Below are 22,116 nucleotides of genomic sequence, written 5' to 3' on the forward strand. Positions count from 1 at the left end.
CCACTGACATATCCACCATTTTCCTGCTCAAATCATGTTTCCTTTGAGCTCCTCCTCATTTTGGTGTCTTCCAGGTGTTCAAGTTCCTCTGTTAATCAAGAATTTAGGATGCCCTTGTTCTAGCTTTCCTTTCTCCATTCATTAAACTTCATTTTGCCCTTCCCCAAAACCTGCCTTACCTTCTCTGCCACAACCACTGCTTCACTGGACCTCCCCTCTGAAGGCACTGCACATGCACAGAACACATTCACCCCACTGTCATTTCTAGCAAACCTCCAACCTGAACTCTCAACCCTGCTTTTACTGAGGCTGAGAACCTTCTGGAACAGTCAGAGCACCAGCCCAGCCAGGCAACCCAGGAGAACCAAAGAGATCATCCAGTGAGACAGGACAAGAATGAAAATAGTGTTTTTAATATCATTTACAGCAAACTTACAGTATGTATTTCACATCACATATTTCTAAACTGCTCATCTGGAAAATATAAGCTGCAAAAATACAGAACACAGTACTCAAAATATATCGAGCATGTGGCTTCTTTTTTTTTTTTTTTAAAGTCAATTGTACAGTGAAACATTTCCTTTTCCAAACCAGGTTTTGGTTTATTTTGGAAGTGCTGCTAAACAGCTGAAAAATTACCAGCAGTCAAATTACCAGCACAGTTCAAAGACCTTTCTGAGGACCACTTTCCCTTGGGCACTGCAGGAAAACAGTAACCCCCAGCCCAAGAAGGGGCAGCAGCATGTGGGCTCATCCAGGTCCCACAGTGCTACAGATTATTTGTGGAGATGTTCTGTGCAGGGAGGACCTTCTCCACAGCCCACAAATGCTGCTCTGCCCAGGTGACTGTGAAGAACAGCAATGGCTTGAGGGACAAACACCATGGACTGGTCTGCTACAGAGACAAGTAAATACTCCTCCAGTGCTGTGGCCCCTGCACAGAGCTCTGCAGGTGAGTTTCAAGCACAGGTGTGACAAACTGCATGGGGTTGTCTTGTTCTCCAACAAGACAATCAGCGTGGAAGCACCCTCCGTGCACTGATGGAAGACTGCATCCACACACCAGCTGCAAACACTTGTCAGAGAAGTCCTGAGCTGCTGAAGCCCAGAGAAACTTCCACCAACAACCCTGTTAAGAGATGCATCGGGATTTGGAGGGCACATGGCAGGCCTGCCTTGTGTGTGTGTTATTTTCTTTATTTACACTATGGAGAAAGAGAAGGATGGATAAGGGAGTGAGTTAAGGAACAAAGTAGGTTCCTAATATTCTTACTAGCCAAAACCCCAAGCCCCTCAATCTCTGTCAGAGACACAGAGGAGCCAGCTGGTCAAGAACTTCTTTCCCAATATGCTATGAATTTTAAGCTCTTGAGTTTGCTCATCTGTAGCTGCCACTAAGGGCTGTCAGGGGTGGGGAATAACCAGGTTGCATAGGCAGGGCATGTGCTGCTGGTCAACCTCTCCAGCAGCAAAACAAAGAAAGAGAGATCAGCCACTGAAACCTGGCTGTTTCTCCACCGTGAATGAGACATGGCCAAGGACTGGCTGGGCAGTCTCTTCTGCTCATGAACCACATCAAGAGCTGCTCTCCTCCTACCTGTGTAAACTGCCCCACTCCCTCTCCTCTGATTTCAGATGGAGCTCGTGTCTCACCTGCACAGGGCAAAAGGAAGTTCAGAACAGCCTTACTGCAAACATGCCCCATCTAATGCCATTTATGCATTGTTAGCTCACACAACTCCAAATGTCCTCGTGCCTGGAATGTGATATAAGTACATACAGCAGGGAAAAAACCATTTCTGCAGACTGCATTTGACTTGTATCAAAATCCTAACGAACACCACATTTATTGTACTTTATTTACATGGTAGTCACGTATAATATAATACAATACAGCGTTCCATTTGCAGTGGTAGGCACTATGGGTTTTAAAATGTCACAGCTGTCCCCTCTGCTCCATCCCACCCCTCCTCCCTATGGATGTGAGCTCCCTGTTGTGCGGTCCCAGCGCTGCTCCAGTTTCCCTCTGAACCTGCTCTGGGATGGCTCTTCCCCAAAAGCAGGTGAGGGAAGCTGCTTTCACATGCTAACGTGGAGACTCCAAAACTTTGGTGGTCACAGACCACTGGCACACCTTAGCACTTGTCAGGGGCAGTCATGTGCAGCCTCCTCACCATGCTTTGCACCAAAACACCGTGAAGGCAACGTGGGGCTGTAGCTGAGCTACAGACCCCTAGCACAGGGAATAGGCCACCCATGGTGATCACAGAGCACCATTTGGTCCTGCTGCAGTAAGACTTTAGGAAAACGGCTGTGAGTCTCCAAGAGGGATCATCCTCCTCCTCTGATCGGGCAGGAAGTGTCACAGGTGAAGAACAGGGGTCTTTTCTTCCTTCCAAGTTCACAGTTAGAGTTGTGAGGCACCAAAAACACAGCACGGTTTGCACTGAGGGCTAAATGCACTGCTGTTTGTGCGATGCCATACTGCAAGAGAGAACGGGTTTTGGGGGCTGAGACATCTGTGGCACAGAAAGATGCCTTTTGCTGTCCCACCCATGGGCAATTCATTTGGGAAGAACTAAGACATGTTAGGCCATATGCAACTCTCTTGATGCCCAAGAGGTTTCTGCTTCTGATGCAGGAGCTGTGCAAACATTGCAAATAAAATTTACACCACCTGCTTCACCTCAACACCGATTCGCTTTTGTCTGGATTCATACTCTTCTGGTGTTGGCTCTCAGCAATTACTCAAATGAGTGCTTTAACCAGTAGGAATACTGGGAGAGGCTGAGAATTTCAAGCATCTTTGAGAAAACTTTCCTGGGAAATGGACTGTGAGTTGGAAGCCAGCACTGTGGTTGTCCTGGAGCATGGTGTGTCCAGCGGCGCTCAGCCCACTTACACTGAGCAAGGATCCTCTTACTCAATTCCTAATCATATACTTTTGAACTAAATGTTTTTACTGATGAGAAAATTACATCTTAGGGAACTCAGGGAGCAGAAATAACTCCTGTGAGTTTTATGTCCATCCAGAACAAATCCCTGTGTATGAATTATAAGAAAGCTTTTCCAACTTCTCCAGACCACAGATGATATGCAGAAACGACCTTGCAAATACACTGGAGGCATTTTCTTGGTTTTATCAGAAATTTGCAAGGAAGAAATAAAAGGAAGAATTAATGTATGAAGTTGCTATAAATTATTTGCCGAGTTGCAGCTGACAAGTTTCTTATTGCTTCTTGCCATATGCAGATACCAACTTCATGCAGAACAAGTCCTGCACTACAAACTGTTCAGGGTATGACAAAGCTTTTCCTTCTTAGGGTTGGGCACCCTGTTCTGCCACACTTAATCTGAATAAATGGGGGAAACATCACAAACTCATCCCATCCCAAAGACCCCATCCCTGGGGTCACTCCATTCATCAAACAAATAGAGATTGAAGCAAAGCTTGGACAAGCAAAACAACATCAACACTAGAAGCATCCTGAAGTCCTACTCTGGCAGACATCTAAATGGACTGCTTTATCCACATGGCTTCTCCTGAAATCCCTGTGTCCTTTTGGGACCAAGAGATGCTCAGAGCCAAACAGCCAAGGCAACACTGAAGCTGACAGAAAAGCAGTCCATGTTCACACTCTGCCCCGGGAAACATCAGTATTGCTTCTGGGCAGGCACAGCCTCCTTCTGCTCCCCTGAATCCAGGGAACAGACAATGGCCAGAGATTTTACTTGGCATCACTAGTTAATAAAGAAGTACCTCATGTCTAAGAACTGCTGAGAGGCCATTTTTCAGCAAAGCAATTGTATTAAGACTCAAATTGGCTAGAAATGTCAGTGGAATGATAGAAAACATCATTTGCAGCCTAGAAGTTATAGATTTTAGGGGATATAAGCAGAACAAACTATAACATTTTGAACATATGTAAAACTAAGTGAGACTTGCTGGCATCCCAGGCAAATTTAAATGCCTCTCAGTAACTCTGGATACCTTGTATTGACTTGGTAGAGCCAAGCTGTGCTTTGCCATTGGGGGAAGGAAGAACTGTGGCTAGAGAAAGGAAGCTGACGGTCAGTTTGGAAGAAAACACCCATAAACCATGGGTCTGGTGGAGGTAGGGCTATCCAGGAGCACAGAAGGGTGGATAATCCTTTCACAGACACCAAGTGGCTCAGTTACAATGTCCTTTCCTCCTCGGATCAGTCTCCACCATCAGATAAGCATGGCTGAACCTGGCTCACACCAAAGGTTCCCATCTTAGTAAACTGCTACCTATATTCTCACCAATTTTATTTTGGCTGCCAACAAAACAGGTGAGGTACAGCAGCAGTGAGGGATGCTGGGAGAGGTGAACCCAGATTTAGGTAAGAAAACCCAGAAGCCCAATTGCAAACGAGAGCAGGTCAGTATTATTGCTTGTAATCAGGGGTGCTCTGCCCTATGCACAGCAAGCTTGTGAGCTTTGCACATGGTAATCAGATCTAGAGAGAGAACAACAACAAACCTGCTCCTGTCTGCAAACAGAGTTCACATGAAATTAGGGGGATAGATGAGCACAGCTGCATTTAAAGGCAGAGCAGGAGTAAGTCTGCAAACCCTTGTGAATAAACAAACAAAGCTGTTATCACATCAGTCCAGTGAAGCATTTACACGTGTCTTTTATACTGACAATTCCTCATATCACCTGCCAAGAATAAAGCAAACATCACACCAAGAATGCCAAAATCTGAAGAAAATACCAAGCCAAACACACCCAGCTGTGACAAACTCTCATATGGCAGCAACAGCTGTGGCTGACCTGGGGGCTAAAGCTTCACAGTGCTGGTAGGCTTCAGGTTGTTGTGGACTGGCTGTGGAGTGAAACTGCTGGTTGTGAGATGGAGTTGCCTTTCTGTGTCCCAGGACCTCATTTACTGAGAAAAAAAGTGAGCCTGTGTGAGACACAAAGGTGAACCTTAAGCACATTGCCTCCACTGCAATGTGATGAACATAAAACTCTGATGGGGATAGGAGGGGGTTCAAATCACATTCATTCATTCCTTTTTTTTTTTTTTTTTTTTGCAAGGCAAAAGAAGTAAATGCATCTCAGCCATTTGGAAATACTCCAATCACTTTCCAAATGTCTGCAGACCATCAGTTCAATTTGGAAGCATTTTGAAGTGTAGCTAAGTCAGATAATGGAAGCTAATTCCTCTCTGCATCTTTCCCTTCTCACCTTCTGAGCAAGGTGAGACCCAACCACGATGAACAGCAGCAGAAGCACCGAGGAGTTTAGTGCATCTCAGAGGGGAATGGCAGAGGGAGGTCCCTGTTAGCTGAATTGCCAAGAATGGAAGGTTTGTGATATTCAACTGATGGATTTTCAGTCCCACTCTACATCCAAGATGTGCTGGTAAAGTCAGAAAAATAGATGATTTCTATCTGTATTAAATGAAGGTTCTGGAAATGCATCACCTTGTTAACAAGGATGCAAAGAAAACGATTCCAGTGTCATCTGCACCAATTTTAGACTGGGGTCCCCTTTTGATTCCACTGGGGCTATTCCAAAGTGGGATCTGAGCAAGGGAAAAGAAACCCCAGCCTGAAGTCATGCAAGGCAACTGGTCAATCCCAGAGAGACTGCAGAATCTCAAGTAAATTGTTTTTCCAAACATCCCATTCCTTAGCAGACAGCCACATGGGGAACACAGTGCTTGGAAATGCCAAAATAACATTTCTGCTGAGACTGAGGCCTCAACAAACCCCTGAATTTCAATGTCCTTGAACATGAAGAAACAATTTCCACCACTGGATCTGGACCACACAGCTCAGAGCATGCCTCTGTTTCTGCTCCTGAGAATGGGCATTTTTCTAACTCCATCCTTGTTTTTTAAGTTTCCTGCATGGTTAAGGCAGTTACAGGATGGAGGTGAAATGCTGACAGGTGAAGGCCCATAACGCAGTTTGGGAAGAAGGAGGATGTCTGACGCCCTTCCTTTGTTATTCTGTAACAAAAATTGGGTTGTAGGCAAAAATGGCTTGTGGTTCTGAAATCAGAAAAAACCAAAATGCCTGCTGGTGTGGATGAAGGGCTTGGTCTGTGTATTTTCTTTCAACTAAAGCTCTGTTCTTGTATCTGTACCAAAGCACTGACAGCAAAGCCCTAGACAATGACGGCATCAGACCTAACCCTGGGGGGGAAAAAAAGAAAAAGAGTGGGATGGGGGAAAAGATTTTCAAGAGTGCCATTATCAAAAGAAATAAAATAACAATCATGCAGGAATTTCAAGTTACAGCTTAAAAATAACATAAGTAACCCTATTCAACTGCATCTCCCACACATACTAAGAGAAGAGATCAAATGGAAAAAGTAAAGAAAACAAAAATGAAAATGTTATGTGCCCTGGAATCCTGTTTCTATAACTCCGGTCAAGGGAGACTTTTGACTCTAGCAACAAACCACAGCTCGTGAACACTGGGAGTTTGTTTTACATCATATCAATCAGCATGCTATTCTCCTTCACCTTGGACTTTCATAGGGGAAAATCATGAAATTGTGGAAGGGCTTATGAAATTTCAAGCAATCAGGCTCTTAGAAAGGTTCTATTCTGTGACATTTGTGTTTGAGTCTGAAAGTGTGTGTATAGTATAAAATTATGAGTTAACACTTGGAAAGACAGCAGTCAAAGTAATAAATCTGCAGAACGAAGAGAACTGTACAGAATGATTTCAGAGGCTTATACTCGACAATTATATATATTTTATGAGACAGTTATGCACCCTGTGCCTTTTTTGAATTCATTGTTTTATGGATGCAGTATCTCTATTTTAGCAGATAGGATATACTAAACCAATGTAATGGTCTAAAAAGCATCATTTACCACCCAACATAACAATGGCACTGCATAGCTTAGTTTTTTTTTTTTCCCTAAACTCCTTCATCAATTGAGTGATTCATAACATGGCTGAATCCCAAGAATTAAATATCTGTAATTACAATATTTGTTGAGTATTTGGCACAATTGAGTTTATTTGATACACCCTTTTTTCCTGCCCTTACTGTTGCTGAACGTGTAATTCTGTGCTTAAGTTGCAAGCACACATATAAAGACAATCAAGTGATATTCCACACCCATGTTACAAAGCCTAGATAAGAGCAAAGGCTGCTAAAAATGTGCTGAACATGAGTGACAAGTTATCAACCCTCTGTAATTGTGCCAGCTCTGGGCTGTCCACTGCAGCAATGGACAAGGACTTGGGGAAGATCAACCCCTCTGCCACCTGCATGGAAGTGACATCCAGCATTTGACTCAACATGCCAGGTTACTCCTCTAAACAGTCTCAAGTTCACAACAGCTTCGAAATTCACACAAAAAATGAACTTTTAATTATGATGCTAACCCTTAAAGCCCTTCTGACATTTAGTCCATTGGAAACAAGTCTGGTTCCTGGGAAAAAAAACTCATCAAATGCCACCAATCTGCATTGCTTCCCAGCAGGAATGTTTTGGAAAACAAACATGTGCATACAAAATGAGCCTGACCCCCATGCTTCTTGTGATCAGATGAAAGCTTCCCCATGGTTTTTGCAGGTTTAGGTAAGACTGCACTGCAGGAGCCAAGCCAAATCTGCTCCTGCATGGATGCTTTGTGGGGAGCTGAATGGAAGTTTGAGTTGCTCAATGCTGGCCAGCCTCTGCTCCCATAACCCAGCCTTCCAGAGGGACACTATTCCCACATGTATGAACAAAATGTGGCAACCAGGAGAGATTACTCCATCTTCCTCACATGGCTTCCACTGAAAGTCAGTGGAATTTCTCAGGTGAAAAATAAAACACCAGTTGTGAGGGTTGAAGGATTAAGGTCAGTATTTCTCTCATCTTGTACACACACACACACACACACACACGCGCACACACACGCTTTAAAGAAAACATCCACCACACAATTTCTAGATTGCAAATTATATATATATATATATATATCTTTAAAAACTGGAGAGAACATCAACAGCCTCTCCACATATATATGTATTCACTGAGTCACATAGAATATGAAAAAACTATATTATGTAAATCATCATATTATCTATAATTCTCCAACAGACAATTGTTTTTATAGAGACACAGTGCATTCATTCTCTTTTTTAAAAACATATTATGTGTCTTCATTGGCTTGGTAGCATATTAGAATGAAGGCGTATGGATAAAAAATGCAGAGGATTAAACAAACCTCTTGAGTCACATTAAGTTTGGGTGAATTAAACAGGATCCTTCCCCAAACTAGCATAAATAAATCCTCCTCATGGAAAAGTGTCAGCGATTTAAGGGTTAACATATACTCGAAAATAATTTCAAAAAACATCTTATTAGAGGACTACACAGATAAGTATTTGGAACTCATCCCCCTTTAAAAATGACAGCACGTTTGGCAAGTGTGAGCAAATGTCTTGAACTCTACTGGGTTTGAGATCTGAGCATGGTTATTCACAGACAGCCATGAAGCTGCAATCTGCGAATAAGCCTGGCCTGGAAGGACTTGGATACCCCTGACAGCATTGCTCCCCACTGGGAAGGTTTCCAGCAGCTTTCAAGGAATTTATTGTGGACTCATGGCTGGTGACAGAGTGTGACTGGTGGAAGGACTCCAGCACCGCTCCCTCTTTGCCATCGAGGATGCAGCAGGTTGGAGCAGCACCCAGCCTGGCCAGCCCTGCAGGGCTCCACGCATCCCATCTCATAGGGAAAGAACCTATTGCTGTTATCACCTTGCTGTTATCAGCTTGCTGTTATCAGCCTGCTTTCTCTATGCCTCGTGCCCAAGCTTGTGACCAACTCTCCGCTGAACCTCTGCAGGTGCCCTCCTTGGAAGCTCATACTGTCACCGAAGGGGCTGGTACCCAGCCACAAGGGCTCCCTGCTTTCTCCATCACCCCACAGCATGTCACAAGTGATCCCATTAAAAGATGCTGTTCTCAAGAATCCTGGCTGGGTCTGACTTTGAGAAAAAGACAAAAGTTTCCTGTGTTGCCGTTGCTGTCTTGCAGTCGTTTCCTCTTCCGTTCGTGCTCTCTCCTTGTTTTTATTAAAAAGGACCCTTGTATTATTAATATAGTTCACTCCTCCACAGTCACTATAAAACAGACTCCATGTTTTCACACCACTCATGATCTTCAAGGTTATAGATAAATTTTGTCCTATGTGGTTGATTTTGGGGCATTGAGTCCCGCCCCAGATTGTCTAGGGTGAGAGTAGAGGCAAAAAACTCACTAGTGCTGAGACCACCTTCGTGGTTCTTGATGTATCTTTTATAGTTTTTCCTCAAGCACTGCCAGGTGGTTGTGTACAGGATGAATGCAAAGGACTTGAGGGCGATAGCAATGCTGACATACAGGTATCTGTAGACCACGTTGTCATACAGTGCACAGGCTCCTTGCTCGCCACAGAATGTGCTCCAGAACAGACACGTGGAGTCAATCCCGGCCCCGAAGATCAGTGGAGGTGGGATAAAACCTGCCAAAATAAGAGAGACAAATCATGCTTTGATGATCCCTGTGATAAAGAGAGAGGACGTGACTGCAGTGAGTGGAAAGAGGGTACTTTATCAAGGCTAATAGTCCCAGCTGCAGCCTGTGATTCTAATTTTTGAAGTTCTAAATCAACCTGAATGAAGCTTGTGGATGAGATTTTAGCTTGGACTTAACGTCTATGGAAGAGATTCCTGCTGATATCAACATGCAGCAAGGCTTTTATTCAAGTTTGAGTGGCTTTTATTAAACTTCATGTTTGCCTAATGAGACTAAGTGGAGGGTAAATGAAAGAGGAGGAGGACAGCCTTGCAGCTCATTCTCTAGAAGCTGTTAATTCTGCACTTTAGGGTGTTCACCTGAAGGATCACATAGCATTCCAGTTCAGCACCTAAAATCAGCCTTGGCACTGAGATCCAGTTTTGGACTGTACCCTGACATAGCTGAAGGTTTTCTCTGAATCTAAGGAAAAGAAACAATAGCCTCTAATAGATGTCAAAGATGCCATCTGAAAAGAAGGGAAAATTTCAGAGTGCCATTAAATGAAATATCACAGCAGGATTCTCCCACAGCCACTGCAGCTAACTACCGATGAGTGTTTCTCAATCATAGTTTGCAGAAGAGCTGCAATCTTCAAGCAAAGTAATCACTCCAATCTCATTTAACTAATAGAAGAAATGCTTTTCTTGTCTACTTTCCCTCATCCTGCAGGGACACTGCAGCAACCCCCCATTTCCTATTAGCCTGATGGTGATTAGGACATCCACGTTCCAGCTCTGCGCTCCCCAGCCAGTGTGCAGCACTGGGAAGAAATGTGAACATTCTACATACTGTAACCATTTCTCTACCTTCTGCTGTATTTATGGGCAGAGGATAGAAGCAGATAAACCCTGAAAAAAGCCCTGATTGGTAAAGTCACTGCTGTGGGTTAAGACAGTGAGCAGAGGAGAGCATTGCATCTACTGAAACCCAACAGCAGGCAGGCACAACACCCCCCTGACAGTATCAATGCATCCGTAGGTGCTGTGATGCCTGAGACTCTATAAATACCTGTGACAGCAGACACGAGGACTGCAGTTTTTAGACAGGAAAGTGTTTAATCTTGGATCCAGTTTCATCATTAACCTGGATTTCTAGGCTTAAAAAAGATACCTTCCTTCAGCTTGTCACGAGCAAAGTAGTGACATTCATGACATGTATCCTAAGACTACAAATAAATTGGTTGTCTTCACTGTTCTCTGTGGTAACTGAGATCTCTTTATTTTATTTTCTTGATGACTGGAGCTCTGCAGATTTTGTTTGATCTTCCTTATATGTTGATAAATGCAGGAATTAAGAAAGGCTATATGGGCTTTTGGTACTCATTTGAACCAGTCATTAACAGCACAAATGTAGTAAATAAAACCAGATGATAAAAAAGCAAGACAATCTGTTTGTTAGAAATACTAGTTCCAGTCATCATATCTAAAAACCTATCTATGTTCTGGAAAAAAAATATCAGCACCAGTTCTTTGTTCATCAATTCAATGACTGGAAAATCCAGGCTGGGCTGGTTCTGCTTCTAAGTTAAAAGATGCTTTTTTTGTTGAAACCTGTGAACAACCGCACACTCAACCTGGATTTTAAAAGTTCAGTTGGGCTCCAGCCACAAAGAAGCAAGAAGCTGTGCTGCTGACTGCAGTTTTTGTGCCCAGTGCTGCTGGATGGCACCTCAGGAGTAATATCTGGATCTGGCAGTGACTGAAGAGCCACTTTCTTTCTGTAATAACAGAAAACCACATTTGGATCATAATTTTGAGGTGTGAGTCCCTACTTGTTAATGTGCTGAGAGATGTTGACACAAAGCTTTGGAGACGTGCAGGCTGAACTTCAGAGAGAGCTGCCATCCCCACCTGCTGGCTCCAGGCTGGTGTCCATGAAAATTTGGCCTGGAAAGTGCTCCTCATAAGACTTGAGGAAGGACCTGTCTCCCTTGAACTCCAAAGCTACTCCCATATTAATGCAGTCATGTGGAGAAACCTTCAGCAACCAGTGAGTATTTCAGGTTGTTTTTAGCAGGGGAGAGGACAAGAGACTCACAGGAGCAAGTTGGTGCTCAGAACCCCTGAGACGAGGGAGCTGGGCAGTTGCACTGCACACCAGAAACTCCTCCTGAGAGTGAAACACTGTGGGGTTTTGTCATGTTAGAGTAAGAGGCAGACAACATGAGCTTGGAGGAAAAAAAATCTAAGGAAGTGCCCTGATAAGCAGGGGCTCTTCTAGGATGCATGGTGAACACCACCCACAAAAAATGCATCCAAGGTCTGAAATTCTTTGCCATTCCAGACAATTCCATTCTGAACCTTTGGCTCCAATGGCACTGCTTTACTCCCTTCTCTGGGAAACTGCAGTAATGCTTTTCTATGAAGACACTGTTAGGCTGCTCTCTCACAGCAGAATTCCTATGAAATGAGGTAATATATGCAGGAGGATACTGTGAGAATTCAGTCATGTTTCATGTTATTCCACTGAATATTAAAGAGAGTCAATCATGTTCTACCTCTTACTGCAAAGTGTTGCAAAAATTTCTGATATATATATATGTATATTTCATAGCAGAAACGGTAGGGCTGCATAAAAAAAGGTGCTTCTGTCTTACTGAAATCTATTAGCTACGATTGCACCTTCGGGTCTCATACCTCTTGCATTTAATTCTCTCCTTTGGTGTAAGAAGCAGCTATTATCGCTGTCTTCTTAAGTCAAAGCTTAAAGGTGAACTGAAAAGCTTTTAAAATAAATCAGTAAAGCTATTCTCAAACCTCAGGTTGACAGAGGCAATATTTGGATACCCTTGCTCATATGGAAAAGTGTCTTTCTCTTCATTTTCTGTGCGTTCCGGCTACATTGCTGATACGCTTCAGGATGTATTGTCTTATTTCATGGGAATCCCTTAGTGACAGAGCAACATATAAAGATTTGAATTTAAATTCTCACTATGGCTTCTTTACTGGAATGAAAAAAAGAAATCTGTTCAACTTAAGCATACATGTCTGAGCCTGGTTTTAGAGGAATTCAGGATGCTGCCGTCTCGGGAGGCTTCTATCTTTTGAAAGGAAAAAAGAAAAGCTAAAAATCCCTCTCTGCAAGTATTTTTCCTTTGGAAACAACAGCCCACAGCCATCCTCCTTGCACACGTGCCTGCTGAGATTCCACATTCAGCCAGTCACAGCTGAAGTCAGGCCAAAACCCACGAGCAGCACCAGCAGCTAAAGAAAAAGCTGTGTTTGCAAGGCTTGAACCAGAGCTGACCTGGGTCATCCCACAAACTTCCCTTTGAGTTATCTGAGCTCTGGGTAAGTGAACTTGATGGAACTTTTTGTATGGCTGCAGTAACTTCACCAAAATCAATGGACATCTAATTGGCTTTACTGTAAACTGGTCTGGGAGCACAATTTCCTGTTTAGCATACGGGGAATAAGGCGGTAAAAAAATAAGTAAAAAATGAGGTCACTTATTCAAAGCGATGTCTGGTACTGCTGGATTTTCAGTCCTGTACTTTCCAGTGTCTTGCTGTAGCCTAAGAGATGGCACTTTAGTCTCCAGCTCATTCCTTTGGGACCATGCAGGGAAGGTGCTCTCTGTGCCCTGCTAAAAAAAGTAAGTTCCACTCCCACAACATGCAGAAACCCTGGGCATGAGATGGTCCCACACAATGATGGATCAGAGGATTTTGCCCTAAACCACTGAGACTAATGAGCTGAAATAGAAGAGCTTTAAAATAGGAGCCACCTCTCCCTGGGGGGGGAAAAAAACACTCAGAAACAAGCCTGGTATGTTCCCTTTAATTCATACATGAGGAAAACATACTGGTTCAGGGGAGGAGCCATAAGCATTTTAATGGGATATTAACCCACAGGAGGAAACAAGGACTCAGCTTGTCTCATTTTCCTAGTTTCATTTCTGAGACACCCAAAGGAAGGGGCAAACTCACCGTGTAACACAGGTCCTGTCCCTCAGAGGAGGGTGAAAATCCATATCCCTCTACTTCAGCAATATGCAGTACAGCAGTAATTCTGCAAGCTGCTGACACGTTATTAACAGCTACAGAAGAGAAACTGGTTGTGTGGGACCATGGGAGAAACAGTAATTTCTCATGCAACACTGCATTTTCTTCCATTAGCACAACACAAATGGCAGGAAAAGGGCCTTCAGGAGCCTTGATGTGACATCCCTCACGGAGAGGGCTTGGACCCCAATGTGTCAGACCCCACTCACGACAGTGACAGCACTACAGGGAGTAGAAATCAACTTTTGCATGTTAAAAATGGAGTGTTCCAAGAGGGAACAAAGATTGGGAGAGAAGGACACACAACTTTTGTACCTACCTAGCAACCGGAGCAGCAGGAAAAGCACCCCCAGAGCGTAAGACTTGAGTTCAGGGCTCACGGTTCTGCAGGGAGGAGGGAGAGGGAGAGAGAGAGAAATCAATTCCTTGTTTTTCTGCTTTGATTAACACACCCTGTGGCCATTCTGTGCTGTCAGCCAGGATGCCACCAGCACCTCTTCAAAAAGTCATTAATGGGGCTTTTCTTCTGCCTTCTCCTGAACTGCCTACAGCCCCAAAAGTAATTGCATTGGTGCTAGGTTCAGGAATTAGCCAAGTCATTAATAACAACAGCTAATGTTGACATCGGATGTTTATAAGCTCCCCATCAAGTTTTCGAGGCTCCAGATCTTGAGAACTGGAGGGAGACAAAACTTTTGGTTCTGAAACTCCTCAGACAATGAGAACAAGAGAGGGAGGGAGAATGGGGGACCAAAAGGTTCAGTCAGCCTGGTGATTCAGTGAGGAAGTGCTCAACACTAGTTTTCATGCACGTGACATCAGCATGCCACTTTTTTTATCTTGGGAGGAGAGTGTTTGCAGTGTCTTCTGCTATGAACAGAACAACCACTATTGCATTAAGAGTTAGCCATCAAAGGTGCTTTAAAAAACCATTCATGGCAGAGGTGGTTTTCTGTATAAATGCACTGGAGGGGCACTGGCTGAAACTGATAAAACAGAAGCAGTTTTCAAGATAGCTTTTAAGTTAGGAGAAGATCCTTCGGATCACGTGCCCTCCTCTCACACATTCATGGGCCATGCTATACCACACCATGATGTCTGTGTGAAGCCTGTGACGTCGGGATGAATTTCAGCAGCTTCCAGGCAGACCTCCACACTTTATATATAAAGCCTTTATGCCAGGAATTATATGACCTTGGAAAAATCTTACAATGGTTAATGGGTTGGCTCAAATGGGATTCTACAGTTGGGTGAGAAATGAAGGAAATAGAGCATTAAAAGTTTTTTTTAATGAAAAAATAGATTATCACATGGAATATTCATAGTGGGCTTTTAACTAGTGGTGGTGTCCTTCCATCCACTTTTCTATATTTAAGACTAAAGTCAATCCCCATAATTAGGCTGGAGTAAAAATTGCTACTTGGAGACATCTCCTTTTCTCACTGACTACAGCAGTGACCAATGACTTGCTAAGACAAGACATTTAATTTGTAGACACCGAGTCAATTTTTAAACAACCACGGGAGCTTCCAGTGTCACTTGTCACTGCTCTGGACACCAAGGACACATTCATATGCCACAACTTTCTTTAAGCAGTGGAAGATGACAGTTGCAAGAGAGCATGAGGTGGTATCTGGCTCAGAGCTCTCCGCTGTACATTTGGTAGCTATCAGTGATTCTGAGTGAAGTTACAAATCTGGAAGCATGAATTGTTTATTTCCTACAGCTCTGAACTGAATATGTTTAATCTTCCCTTTGCTTTTCTTATTCCCTGGTATTCTTTTTCCTGGCTGGTGCTGGGCTTATCTCATTTGAAGGCAACACTAAGATGTCTCCATGCCGTATCCTAAAGGTGCTGGCAGCTTCCTTGAACAAAGAACTCTTCAAACTTCAAATTGCTTTTGTCACAATATTTATCATGAGGAAATTTGATTTCCCTTTAGCTACCGGAGATGCAAAGAGAGAAATGAACTAGTATGTGGAATATCTCATTTTGTATCCTGCAGGGAGACATGCCCTCGCAGAGCTGTTCTGTCCAAAATCCACTCAAGAGTGTGTTTCTAATACAGACCTTATTGATTGAATTTTATTGGAATTTTCCAGGCAGCAGAATGGAGCTGATATTTATGCCTCTGGTTATTAGTCTCAGTAAGTGACAGCTTGGACAGCTAAGTAATTTTGGATAAATGTGGGCTTAGATATATATGTATATCATAAAGTGAAGTGTTCCATATGTTTGGAAATAACACAAGGTCAGTTATTTGAATAAGCTACTTTTGCCCACCTATTCACATTGGTTTAACTCAGACATGTCCTTCAGACTTCCAAGCTCCTTATGTTCTTGGACTTGGTCCAGGGTGAGAGAAGTTAAACTCCAGTCAGGGAGGTATTTACCAAAGCTAGTCTTTGCCACAGCTTTTCATTTTTCCATGGTTTCTATGGTCTCCAGACTATCTCAAAAGGTGAGCCTAAGCCTCTCTCTAAGTCACTACGTGATGAGAACATGGGGTGGCAATTCTGACCCCCTCCCGATGCAGCTGTAACTTCCTTACTACCTGGACTGGAAACTGCACATGTGCATTTCCATGTTAATCCCAGAAGAACAACCCCTGCCACCACTCTCTGAAACATCCCTGATGGAATCTTGTCTGTTTGGGGGCCCAGTTCCACTTCACTCCCTCACTTTACCAAAGGAGAGCTTAAGCAGTTTTTGTTTTCTCTCTAGCAGCTCCATACTGCAGGCCCTGAAATGGGGCCATGCCTGGCTAAACCAGGTGCTACCAAGTGAAAAAAAGTGGCTTAGGGAGAAAACAGCTTGAATGGAGGTTCAGTTCAAAGTCATGGGTCTAGGACAGTGAGCTTGGTGTAAAAGGGAGAGGCCAGGAGGTGTGTGGGACTCTGAGCTCCCCCTGTGCCCTCAGGTCCCTTCAGCCCTGATCCCATGCCAAGAGTGGCCTCATCTTAGAGGATGGTGACTGATAGTCCAACTTGGTGAGAATGATGACTGATGGCCCCACCTGATGAGGATGGTGACTGAAGCCCCTCCTGATGAGGACGGTGACAGAAGCCCTACCGGATGAGGACGGTGACAGAAGCCCCACCTGATGAGGACGGTGACAGAAGCCCTACCTGATGAGGATGATGACCGATGGAGTCTGCGCCATGGCCCCGATCATGCTGCAGACACACATCACACACAGGAATGTCAGGAAGGCCTCTTCGCACCCAGGGCTGGGGCATTTGCCAGGAACGACGGTGGCATTTTCGGCAGGGACCGAGGTGAGGCACGAACAGCCACTGAGGTTCTGCAGAGGAGCACAAGGAGTCAGGAGAAGGGAGAGCTGTGATCCCCATCGCTGCCCTCTGTAACAGGGCTTGTCAGCAGCAACACCTAATCCTCTAATGGTCAATTAAATAACTCCTAAGTGCTTGTTGGAGGGGGGTTTGGAAAGAATTTCAGGAGCGTCAGAGCTGATGCATGTTGCCAGGGAGGGAAAGCTGTCCCTTGGCTTGTTTCTTTTCTTCTGCTCCTTTCAAGTCTCTCCCATAAATGTCACGGAAACAAAATTATTACCGAGTCCTACCTCTTTGGAGGAGAATAAAGAAACAATCTGTGTATCTGTGACAAGGAAGATTTCCCCCATTATGGTTCTAATTACTTTCTTATTTACCTCCATCCTCTTGGCTATTGCAATTAAACTGAAGTAGATTAAATGCAGGTAAATCTGCAGCCCTGTTCTTGGCTGCAGTTTGGGGCCTGCTTCCAGCACCTCAAACCCTGGGAAGGAGCCACCCACTATGGGTGCTGAAGCTCACCCAGAGCTGAACCACCACAGCCTGGCAGCACGGATGCTGCTGGACTTCAGTGCACTCCAGGGCTAATAACTGACATCTGGTTCAGAGGGATTTGTGTTGAGCTAAAAGCTCAAGTCAAGCAAGATAAACTTTATCAATATGTGATCACAAGGAGGGTGGAATGACTGCATTTTGCTTTGATCTCTCCAACAAGTGCAGAATGTGAAAAGAAGCTTTGTTTGCCAGTCACAGATTTAAGGATTTACTTTTTTTTTCCCCTTTATTTTCCAACTCGTCCTCCTGAATTTCTGAGTGGGGGATGTCAGTGCAATTAAGGCCCACAATACTACCAAGAAATCCCTTAACGAATACAGAAAGAAACAGTCATTAATGATTCATGGCTTGTCTTCACAAGCCCGCTGGGTTTGCAGGTCACATGTTTGTATGAGGAGTAACGTCATAAAATATAACTTATTGAAAAGCAGCTCAGTCTCCTCCCCTTCTCCTCTACCATGGGCAAGCAGAAATTCCTTTGCTTTTCTGCCAAAGGGGTCCCCTTAGGACCATACAAAACCACACTTTCTGGTTCACTGCCTCCAAAGATACGGATCAGCAGGGATACTACTCCAACCTTTCTGACACCAATCTCTTTCTTCTGCATAGGAGTCAAATCTTTTTTTTTTCCAATTAAGTGCAAAGAGGACAAGAGAGACTGTGGTGCATAACTCTAGGAAAGCTGGAGCAGACATGCAGGTGCCTTTCCACTGGCAAGCAGTAATTAAAATAACAAATTCCTGTGCTGTGAGTTAGAAGCTGACACCTGAAGGCTCCAGAATGGTGACAATTAGCACCACTGAGGTGGTATTTGCACAGACAACACGAATTTGTAGCTCCTGGCTCTGACTGCAGTGCATTTCTAGCCATCAGCCCTGTGGATCAAAACACATGTAAGTCTGGAAAAGTATATACCTGCATTGAATAACCCTTGGACAAAATTCCCATCACAGCAAACACGCAGAACTGGGTGTTTATTTCCCTGGGCTCTCATCAAGGGACAGAAAGTACCTGTTTTGGGCAGTGGTGGGCAGAATGTCCTCCCACTTGTGTGATTTTTTTACAAAGCACAAGGCAGGGCTTACCTTCACTGCCTGAAAATTTGTCCCTCAATCTGCTTTTTTGACCACTTTGCTTCAAGGTGCTAGCCTGAAGCAGTGTGAGTGGTTTGTACCAACTACCTCAGCTTGCTTGGCACTGCACATCATCCTTACCTGGGAGATCTTTGATCTTTTATTACTGACACAGTATGCAACTCACAGACATCAAACAAGGAAACATCAAAGATGGAGTTATAACTTTGTCCTGTGGAGAGGAAATTTTTTTTGCTACCTGTGCCAAACTTCTATAGATCCCCTTGTCTGCAACCCCACTGCATTCAACCACTTTTTATCAGAACCTTTTGGTGCCCAGCAACCTGCACACCCAGATTTATGTGTGCCTGTGAAGTTACACAGATGCAGAGTTTACACCTTTAACAGCATCTTGACTTTGGTGTGATTATCCATGCAAATTACCCATGTTTTTAATTACTCATTTTTAAGCCCTGGCTCTGACAGGGAAGGGACAGGCTGGTATTTCAATGCAAAGCTGTGAGGTGCCAGCACAGTAACTCCAGGATGGAATTCATGTGTCTCCAGCCAAAATGCTGAGAGTCAATGGCATCAAACAAACAAGATGCACAGTCCAACACGTGGTATGCAAGGGTCACTCCCAGGAATGGCTTGAAAGAAAGTTCTTGGGGGTGCCAGAGCTCTGCCTACCAGCACTGATATTCCTATGGCTTTTTGGACAAGTGCACCTCTGGAATCAGCTCAGTAAGAGAGAAGGAATGAAAAAGAAAAAAATAACTGAGCTACACATTGCTTTTAGAAATAGTTCACAGAGGAAAAGTGAAGAGAAGCAGTCAGAAACGTAAAATGTAGTAAAGTTAAATAAAGCATTCAGAGAATTTTATGTCCCAGTAAAAAGCAACCCTTGCCTCATCACAAGCACATAACATTCACAAGACCCTCCAGACAGGTCATTACCTGGATTATGGGTTTAAAACTTGGTTTGGCAATTTGGCTTTGCCTCAAGGCCATTGCATGGCCAAACTGGTCCATAATTCTTGATAATGCCCTTTCCAGCAGATGCTATTGCTTCACCAATTTTTGTTCAAAATGTTACTGCAAAAAACCCCCACAAAACAAAGAGATGAGAAGAACCCCATGGATGACAACAAAAAGGTAAAATAAGAAGGAGTGAGTAAGAGAAAGCATGAGGGAGAGTGAGTTTTTTGCTGAGAGTTTTTTTGCCTTGCAGAGCACGAGGTCAGGTAGCTGCAGACTGAAGGAGCAGAGCTGAATTTTCATTACCATGCTCCTTCCAGAGGAGCCAGAGCTTTGCCCTGCACAGCGAGGAGATCGCTCCCACGCTGCAGCCACACACCAACACCAGCTGTACCCTTGCTGAAGGCTTGGTGAACTGGTGAGACACGATTCTGTGTGCCTGAAACAAGCTGGTTTCTTCTTAAAACCATCCTGCAGCCATCTCAGGTGCTGACTTACTGGGAGGAGGAGGAAGAAGAGGGCAGGAGGTAACACCTTCATGTGTCACACATTGACGTAGATCCTTGTAGGGCTGCTGAAAGGTCAAAACTGTGGTGTTTCAAAGGGATGCCTGCATCTCTGAGGCTGGAGAGAGAATGGAGGAGACAAGATGTTTCTGCTCAGCAGCACTCACATGTGCTTTGTCTCCGGGGCAGGAAGGGAGGTTTGGTATTTCCTCAAAGAGGAAGGATGAAGCCTTGAAGGGATAACTGCATGTGGTGAGCACTGATGTGTAGGCACAAACAGTCCCTGTGACCAGGCTGACCTCCCACGGACTGCACACAGCAGTGATCACCACGCCTGGCACGGTCCCAAGCAGCGAGCAAGGATGCAGGAATCCCACCAGTCCCCACCCACAGGAGCAGCAGGCACTCATTTTCAGTGGAACCCAGAAGACATTAACATTTCAGCAGCAAAAAATGAAAAAGCTGGCTTTTAAGATACGGTTAAAAATCCCCCACATCTTCTTTATAGAGAGATAGTTTGGTCTTTAAGAGTTTTCTAAGGGGAAAAAACTCTTAGAGAGAACTGAAAAATGCAGAATGTCTTTGGATGGAAACTCTGCTCCCCTGACAACTGCTCTTGCTGCTGCCTCAGAGCAAATCAAGGAAAGAGAAATAAGTAAGTGGAGTTAAAGGAAAGCTTAAACAAGGGTGAATAAAACCAGGAACTGCTCACAACTATCTAGGAACCAGATTCAGGGAAACAGCAAGAGGAAAAAGACTAAAAGGGTTAGGTGGGGCAAACATGGGCAGGTGGAGAAGAGGGGAGATGAGAAGTGGCAGGATAAAAGAGAAGCTGGTTCCTCAGCTGGCCTGTTCTGGGTTAGGAATCTCTTGCAGAGGATGTGTTCTGCCACTGGACACCTGTGCAGATCTCCTATCACGTTCCTTGCTTCCCTGCTGAGGAGGAAGACCAGGGCAGGAGGTTGTGAGATCCCATCCTGCTCCGTGGGTGACCCTGGCAGCTGCTGCTGGAGAGAGTGGGCATTTATGGAACAGAGTGGCCCACCAGAGGTGTGAGATCAGCTTTTGGGGGTGCAGCCACTGCTGGCTGTAGGTGAGCTACCCTACCGGACATGCAGAACCTCACTCACTTGAGCTCCCAGAACCGTTCCTAGAGGCGAGAGGTCCCCAGGAAAGCCCACTCACCGTGCTGCTGCAGCCAGCAAAGCAGGCAGATAAGTATGTGACCCCGTCTGCCCCACACACTGGAGTGAAGGAATCAGTTTGGCATTCACAGTTGTTATTGCACGGGGAATATGGGTCCAGAGATGAGGTTGGAGTTGAGCTGTAAGATAAAGAGAGAAAGAAAATGATGGACAGTGTGGTATCAGCCAGCTTTTCCAATTGTTGCCTCACAAAGATGCCTTTGAGGGGGATAGTTAAGGCAAACACATTATAAAAAAGCAGTGGGCAGGATAGCTGGGTTCCAGCTCTAAGAATTCCAGGCTACAGCCTCTCCTTGGAGACTGAAATGCCATGGCCACTATCCCCCTGCAAAAGAGAATCTAATGCAAGGCTTGGGCTGCCCTGTTACCTCAACAAGAATCCTCAAGGAGACACAAAGAGATGCTGTGGAGATTGCTCTGTGTTTTCTGCAACACTGTAAGCAACTGACAGGCTGATCTTGTCATCTAAAGAGCTGCTACTGCATACAGGAGCACTAAGGAAGAAAATACCAAATAGCTCCCTCCAAGTCCTGTGAGTGCAGGACAAAACAGGGTTACATGGGCCTCACTTCTCACATTAAAATGAGCCTGCAGCCAAAAACACTCTCTCTTCACCGTATCTGTATTTCCAGGCATCAAAAACCTGGTTCTACAGATTCCCCTCAGGCACTTAAATCAATGTACAGAGCAGTGCATGTCCCTTACTGCCAGGACAAACCAGCCCCAATGCTACAGAGGTGCCTGTGGGCACAGACTCAAGTCTGGCACTTTTTGATTCAGTTTGACTGAATTTCAGATTTTAATGAAACTCTGTTGTCATCTGCAGGTACTCAACTCTCTCAGTGGTGAGTGGCATGGAAACATCCCAGACTAAGAGCCCATACTACACTGCCTTCTCTGAGCTTGCTCTATGGGTGTCTGAAGGCCAGCACTGACTGTCAAGGACACTAACATG

The 22,116-nt window shown here is 44.5% G+C and overlaps 1 protein-coding gene and 1 long non-coding RNA gene across 2 annotated transcripts in view; one reads left to right on the top strand and one right to left on the bottom strand.

Annotated features, from left to right (window-relative positions):
- Positions 1-4,748: 4,748 nt before the first annotated feature.
- On the top strand, positions 4,749-6,169 carry LOC137481788 (uncharacterized). Its single transcript, XR_011003684.1, has 2 exons — positions 4,749-4,926; positions 5,067-6,169. It is a non-coding gene; the product is annotated as an uncharacterized lncRNA (long non-coding RNA).
- Positions 6,170-8,808: 2,639 nt separating this feature from the next.
- The window catches only part of SLCO3A1 (solute carrier organic anion transporter family member 3A1), a 129,180-nt gene continuing 115,872 nt past the window's right edge, over positions 8,809-22,116 (bottom strand). Inside the window, exons 7-10 of the mRNA XM_068203691.1 lie at positions 21,142-21,280; positions 16,680-16,855; positions 13,870-13,934; positions 8,809-9,491 (exon numbers count right to left, since the gene is read on the bottom strand). Of these exons, the coding sequence (XP_068059792.1) occupies positions 9,112-9,491; positions 13,870-13,934; positions 16,680-16,855; positions 21,142-21,280 (760 nt within the window). The 3' untranslated portion in view covers positions 8,809-9,111. The remainder of the gene's footprint in view (positions 9,492-13,869; positions 13,935-16,679; positions 16,856-21,141; positions 21,281-22,116) is intronic.

The sequence above is a fragment of the Anomalospiza imberbis genome, chromosome 13 (assembly GCF_031753505.1).
Source record: "Anomalospiza imberbis isolate Cuckoo-Finch-1a 21T00152 chromosome 13, ASM3175350v1, whole genome shotgun sequence".
NCBI classification, from domain to species: Eukaryota; Metazoa; Chordata; class Aves; order Passeriformes; family Viduidae; genus Anomalospiza; species Anomalospiza imberbis.